This window comes from Bison bison, unplaced genomic scaffold, assembly GCF_000754665.1.
Source record: "Bison bison bison isolate TAMUID 2011002044 unplaced genomic scaffold, Bison_UMD1.0 scf7180017864181, whole genome shotgun sequence".
NCBI classification, from domain to species: domain Eukaryota; kingdom Metazoa; phylum Chordata; class Mammalia; order Artiodactyla; family Bovidae; genus Bison; species Bison bison.
The window spans coordinates 3,122,648-3,130,156 of record NW_011494753.1 but is presented as its reverse complement, the minus strand read 5'-3'; the positions used below and the strand labels follow the sequence as shown (position 1 = coordinate 3,130,156).

At 44.3% G+C, this 7,509-nt stretch overlaps 1 protein-coding gene across 1 annotated transcript in view; it reads left to right on the top strand.

The window, feature by feature from the left end:
* FAM189A1 (family with sequence similarity 189, member A1) overlaps positions 1 to 7,509 on the top strand; it is a gene marked incomplete at its 5' end in the record, with an annotated part of 239,915 nt that overhangs the window by 121,109 nt on the left and 111,297 nt on the right. The window contains 1 exon segment of the mRNA XM_010843397.1: positions 25 to 81. Within this exon segment, the coding sequence (XP_010841699.1) occupies positions 25 to 81 (57 nt within the window).

Sequence of the window (7,509 nt, the reverse complement as noted above, 5' to 3'; positions counted from 1 at the left end):
CTCACGGCCTGCTCTCTCTTCCAGGTGCTGCTGTCAGGCCTCATCGGTGTCGTCTCCTGGAAGCGGCCCCTATCCCTTGTGGTAAGTGGCACCTTGTCTCGTGTGGCCCTGGAGCCATGAGTGCTTTTAAGGCATCGGCCTCCCGCCAGCCGGTCTCCCGCCTCTGCAGGTCCTCACTCATGTCCATGTGGTCGTGCCCTCTTGGAGGACATGTCACCAACACGGGCATTTTAAAGAGTGTGGACGTAGGTGTTGTCTGTAAACAGGTAAACATGCTCACACACATGGGTGTGATCACATGGCCAGGTGTAGCTCATCCGAGTTCCAGAAATGTTACCTTTCTGCATGTCTTGGTGATTGTGAAACTCTGCATGGTGATCATATTTATTTGCATAGGTGTTTCTTTGAAAGAAAGAAGGAAGAAAGAGGTGCCCCTGGAGCCCTGTCTCAAGGGGGCTGGGGCCTTGTGCTGGGGAGGGGGCGTGCTACACCAGAGGTGGGACAAGGATGATGGTTTTTCCCTCTGAAAAGTACCCAGAGCCAATTTGTGTCTATTGATCTGTGTGTGTGTGTGCTTCTCGTCGTGTGCATTAATGTATTTATATGTCCACATCAGGACTAAGCGAAGAGGTTTTCCGGCTTTTGATGGATCATGAAAAAGACAGCCTCCTCTTTTGTAGTAATCAATTATTTAAAATCTCTTCTTTAAGTGATTAGACTTGGAGATAATGACATGTACTAAATATTAATGGAAATAGGAAAAAAGCCCACAAATCTTGTCTTTGTAAACACCTCCTCCTCCTTGAGAGGAACCATTAATCACATCCTGAAAAAGCATTGGGATGGAGGGGTGCTTTCCTTCTGGGGACCTCCTCTCCTACAGAATATCGAGAAATTTTCTTTAAATTTTTATTTTGACATTTTCAGATATGTGTACCCCAGTCCATCTCAACAGCATCAACAATGACGGGTCCTGTTTTATCCAGGCCTGTTGCTGGATTATTTTCAAATCAGTCTCAGCTTGTATATCAAGATGCTAATGCTTTTGTGCAAAGGGAGGTGGCGGCAGACACTGGGTCAGGGGGCCGTGCTGTGGGTCCCCTTCAGGGACACAGGGACAGCCTACCCAGCCCTTCTGACCAGTCCCCACTGTATGAACAGAGCAAACCCTCCGCCTGGCCTCTGAACAGAGGAAAGGTGACCTCCTTCAGGTGGGCATGGGGGATGGGAGGAAGGCCCATCCCACCCCATCACCACCCTCATGCCTGCCCCAGCCCAGCCTGGAGACAGAGCTTCTCACAGGACTGGGCATCTCACTATGAAGGATGCATGTGCTGGGGGCTCCTGAGTGGTCAGGACTCTGTGTGCAGATGGCTGGGGTATGACCTGGGGGCAGGTCAGTAGCAATAGGGTGGGTCTGGGGGCCTCATACCAGGAGGGCAGCCCTAGTGGGAGCAGCCACAGCTGAACCTTCCAGATGCTGGCTCCACAGCCTTGTGAGTCTAGCTGCTCTCCAGGTAGCTGAGGAGGAAGGAAGACGCCCCTAGTTTGACTGCTTCACCAACTCAAGGATGTAAGGGATTGGATTAGGGTGGTACCAACTGCTGTCACAGACCCCAGACTTTCAGTGTCTTAATGCCATGCACATCTGCCTCCTGCTCCTGTCCAGAAGGGCCTCCCAAGCAGCAGGTTGTTCCTCCCACACAGTGATTCAGAGATCCCACTTGCTTCTGCCAGGGGTCCTACACTCTCCAGACCTATGGAGTCCCCTGCATTTCAGTGAAGGGGAGAGGATTGCGGAGAACCATGTGCTTCTTGACTTCCTTAGCCTAAAAGGGACACTCATACTTGCATGGCACACCATGGGGGTGTGGCGGGGGAGGGGAGGCTTGTCACAGAGCCCAGGGGACATCTGGCTGGGGAGGAAGCTGGAAAAGATGGTCCCTCCCTGGACAGGTCCCTCCCAGAGGCACCTGCGTCATGGAGGGAGGGCAGAGTCTTGATGGAGAGCGTACTGTCTCTGCTATAAGAACACTCGTCTATCTGTTGACCAGGGCGATGAAATCTCTTGATTTATTAGCAAAAAAACTCACTCTCTGAACCATGAGCATTGACGTGATCTTAGCCCTCCTCCCTGCCCAGCCTCACCTGGACCCTCTGGGCTTCCTATGTGTTGTTGGCCCCTAACTGACACTTCCTCCCAGACCCCTCTGGCCTCTGCCCGGCCACTCACTAGGGCTCACTTATTGCTGCCCCCTGGAAGCCCTCCTTCCCCCCAGGATGTGGGGGTTCCCCTCCTCCAAGCGTCTGAATCAGAGCCCCGCATTGTGCTCCACGACATGTAGGGCCCATCCTTAAAATACAGTTAACAGGGACCACGTACCAGACATTGCCTACGTGCTAAGCCCTGCATGGGAGGGATACCCGAGCCTGTCCACACAGTGTCCCTGTGAGTACAATACACTGTTTTTATCCCCATCTTCCAGAAAAAAAAGGAAGACTTAGAAAGGTAAGTGCCTTGCCTAGAGTCTCAGCTCAAAAATCCTGAAGTCTTGATTTAAATGATTCATTTTTTTAAGATTTATTTTTATCAAGGTGACATTGGTTTATAGTATCATGTTTCATGTGAACTTTATATTTGTACTTCCATGTACATTGCAGTGTGCCAGTCACCAACAGCCTAGTTTCCATCCATCACCACAAAGGTAATAATCTGCTTACCCTTCTTCTGCCCTCCAGCCAGCCCCTGGAGTAACTGATGTGCTGCGGAGGGTAGGGGGCTTCTATTGGGGAAAAGGCTGGGCGGGGGCAGCAGGCTGGCTGATGGGGTGGGAAGGAATCCACCCTTCCCAGCTGGTGCCTGTTATGCAGGGAGAGGAAGATGTTGTGACTTTCTGCCATTGCATCTTCTGGGAGCCTTTTCCAAATGCTGAAGCCTCACAGGCACTTCACCAGTAGTGTGTGTGTGTGTGTTCACATGGCTTTTTTCCACATTCGTTTTTTTCAATGTGATGAGTGTCTCCTATGATTGAGATAATTGTCTTCCTTACATCAAACCATAAAAGGTTTCTCATTGTGCTAGATGCCAATTACGATTCAGATTATATAGCTCTGATTAGCTCATTTTTTCAGAGATTCAGTGATATGTCTTGTGATTGCTTATATTATTAATACTGGAAACAGTTTCATACATAATCACAGGAATTATAGGAGCCCCCCCTCCCACCCCCATCCACTGTCCTTCTTTACATGGTTTCAATTACCCATCCTCAATTGCAGTCAAAGATATTAGATTCCAGAAGGAAACAATTCAGAAGTTTCCAATTTCAAGCTGTTCTGACTATGGTGATGAAATCCCGAGCCTTGTCCTTGGGATGTGAATCTTCCGTTTGTCCAGCCAATCTCGCCTGTCCATCGCTCTGCAGCTGTCTGGGTTATCATATGGACTGTCATAGTATGTGTTCCAGTGACCCTGGAACAGTGACCATTTTACTTAATGATGGTCCCAAAGCTCAAGAGTAGTGATGCCAACAATTGGATACTCCAGAGAGAAACCATAAATTGCTTCTTTTAAGTGAAAAGGTAAAAGTGCTAGACTTCTTAAGGAAAGAAAAAGTGTCTGCCAAATTTGCCAAGATCCACAGTAAGAACAGATCATATTCTATCTGTGAAATTGTGAAGAAGGAAAGAGAAATTCATGCTACTTTTGCTATCACACCTCAAACTGCAGAAGTTATGGCCACAGTACATGATGAGTGCTTAGTTAAGAAGGAAAAGGCATTAAATTTGTACAGTAAGACATTCAAGAGAGACCACATTCACATAAATTTTATTATAGTACATTAATATAATTATTCCATTTTATTATTAGTTATTACTGTTAACCTCTTACCATGCTTGACTTCTAAAGTAAGCTTTATTACAAGTGTATAGTGATATATGGGCTTCCCTGGTGGCTCAGTGGTAAAGAATCGGCCTGCAGTGCAGGCAGATTCGATCCCTAGACCAGGAAGATCCCCTGGAGGAGGGTATGGCAACCCACTCCAGTAGTCTTGCCTGGAGAATCCCATGGACAGAGGAGCCTGGAGGGCTATAGTCCATGGGGTCGCAAAGAGTCAGACACAACTGAAGTGAATTAGCACACATGCAGGCATAGTGTTATATATAGGATTTGGTACTGTCTGCCATATCAGGTGTCTACCTGAGGTCTTGAGATGTATTTATTTCAGATAAAAGGGGAATGCTATATACTTAATAAAAAAGAGCTTGAGTGGGTAGTATTGACCTGACCACTAGTTTGCTTGTAATAACTAATACTATTGAGAAGCTAATAACCATGGGTTAAAAACATTTTTAGAATTTGTTTTTATAATTAACAAATTGCACTTCAGTACAGTTCTTAAAGTAAATTAGACATATTTTGAAAACTAATAATCTGTAGGAATATGTGTTTGGTACTGTTTACATTTTATGTTACAGTGGTTGAGGAATCTAGCTTTTTAGTCTACTCTGATAATGATTTAGCTTTATTGCTAAATTGTTTCAGCCCCAGTAGGAATGTGTATTACTAGATTAGGGTTCAGTCCGAGAGGTAGAGCCTCCAGGAGCTCTGTGAGCCTGTCTGCTCGGACACTGCTCTGGCCCCACGGCTTGTCCATCTAGTGGACATTGCATTTCCATGCAAATACCAAGGAATTGAAAGTGGATGATGAATGAGCTTCAGCCGGCATGAGGGTTTCTCTCTCTCTCTTCATTGCTATGGTGATCATTTCCAGTGAAGGAAAGCTTAAAATATGTTAACTTCTTTTTTAAAGCATCTTTCAATTTTTATACTAGGAACAGTATTTCCTGCTGTGCCCATCAGAAATTCAGTCCTGGGCTCACTGCAGATTTGTATGTTTGGTCATATTTTGTGGGGGAAAAAAATGTATGAATCACTTTAACCTTTAATATGAATTTATAGGAAGCCTATAGGGCTTTCTTTCAAGCCCATTGAATTGAGCACAAATATAACTTTAATATGCTATTTAAAAATGTAGATGAGTTAAAGGTTAACGTGTTTAATATAAATGTGTTTAGAGTCATCATTTATTCAGAAAATTCGCTATAAATCCACTTTGGGGCTTTCTCACAGTCAAGATCATGGCCTTTTGAATACAGTCCGGAGAATGTATTTTGCTCAATCACATTAAAGATGAAGGCTTCATTCGTTGGTGCTGAGGACAAGAGGAAGTAGGGTATACCCATATTTATGAGGCAGTATCTTACTCTGCTAATAAAGCAGCTGAAGAATCTAAAGCCCCCATCTTGTTTATGAAAATAGACTAGCACACTTGTCTTTAAATTTATTGATGGTATTAAATTTAATCAGGGGAAGATAAGTCTAACCAGAAAGCTGAGACTGAAATGAACTAATTAAATTATAACATAATGAAACCACTCAAGGCCAAGTGAAATTAGAAATGGTCATTGCAAAAAATCATTTTTATTAAAACATGACATTTGTTTAAATCACTTCTTAAGTTCAGTTCAGTCACTCAGTTGTGTCCAACTTTTTGCGACCCCATGGACTACAGCACACCAAGCTTCCCTGTCCATCACCAACTCCCAGAGCTTGCTCAAACTCATGTCCATCAAGTCAGTGAGGCCATCCAACCATCTCACCCACTGTCGTACCCTTCTCCTCCTGCCTTCATTCTTTCCCAGAATCAGGGTCTTTTCCAATGAGTCAGTTCTTTGCATCAGGTGGCCAAAGTATTGGAGCTTCAGCTTTACAATCAGTTCTTCCAGTGAATATTCAGGACTGATTTCCTTTAGGATGACTGGTTTGATTTCCTTGCAGTCCAAGGAACTCTCAAGTTGAGATCATGAGACCAAGAGTCTTCTCCAACACCACAGTTCAAAAGCATTAATTCTTCAGTGGTCAGCTTTCTTATGGTCCAACTCTCACATCCATACATGACTACTGGAATAACCATAGCTTTGACTAGATGGACCTTTGTCGGCAAAGTAATGTCTCTGCTTTTTAATATTCCAAGCCCAAGAAAGTAAAGTCTCTCACTGTTTTCACGGTTTCCCCATTTATTTGCCATAAAGTGATGGGACTGTCGTGTTGGAGAAGACTTGAGAGTTCCTTGGACTGCAAGGAGGTCCAACCACTCAATCCTAAAGGAAATCAGTCCTGAATACTCAATACTTTGGCCCCCTGATGTGCAGAACTGATTCATTGGAAAAGATCCTGATGCTGGGAAAGATTGAAGCAGGAGGAGAAGGGCACGACAGAGGAGGAGATGGTTGGATTGCATCACCAACTCGATGGACCTGAGTTTGAGCAAGCTCCAGGAGTTGGTGATAGAAGGGAAGCCTGGTGTACTGCAGTCCATGGGGTCGCAAAGAGTCGGACACGACTGAGCGACTGAACTGAACTGAACAGATGGGACTGGATGCCATGATCTTCGTTTTTTGAATGTTGAGTTTTAAGCCAGCCTTTCACTCTCTTCTTTCACTTTCATCACAAGGCTTTTTAGTTCCTCTTTGCTTTCTGCCATTAAGGGTGGTATCATCTGCATATCTGAGGTAATTGATATTTCTCCTGGCAATCTTGATTCCAGCTTGTGATTCATCCAGCCTGGCATTTTGCATGATGTACTCTGCAAATATAAGTTAAGCAGGGTGACAATATACAGTCTTTTTTTCTTTCTTTATCTTTCTTTTTTTCTCAATATACAGTCTTGACGTACTTTCCCAGTTTTGAACCAGTCCGTTGTTCCATGTCCGGTTCTAACTGTTGCTTCTTGGCCTGCATATAAATTTTTCAGGAGGCAGTGAAGGTGGTCTAGTATTCCCATCTCTTGAAGAATTTTCCACAGTTTGTTGTGATCCACACAGTCAAAGGCTTTAGCGTAGTCAATGAAGCAGAAGTAGATGTTTTCCTGGAATTTTCTTACTTTTTCTCTGATCCACTGGGTGTTGGCAGTTTGATCTCTGGTTTCCTCTGCCTTTTCTAAATCCAGCTTGAACATCTGGAAGTTCTTGGTTCATGTACTGTTGAAGCCTGGCTTGGAGAATTTTGAGCATTACTTTGCTAGCATGTGAGATGAGTGCAATTGTGTGGTAGTTTGAGCATTCTTTGGCATTGCCTTTCTTTGGGATTGGAATGGAAACTTACCTTTTCCAGTTCTGTGGCCACTTCTGAGTTTTCCAAATTTGCTGGCATATTGAGTGTAGCACTTAAACAGCATCATCTTCTAGGATTCTAAATAACTCAACTGGAATTCCATCACCTCCACTAGCTTTGTTTGTAGTGATGCTTCCTAAGTCCCACTTGACTTGACACTCCAGGATGTCTGGCTCTAGGTGAGTGATCATACCATCATGGTTATCTGGGTCATTAAGATCTTTTTTTGTATAGTTCTCATGTATTTTTGCCATCTCTTCTTAATATCTTCTGCTTCTGTTAGGTCCATACCATTTCTGTCCTTTATTGTGCCCATATTTGCCTGAAATCTT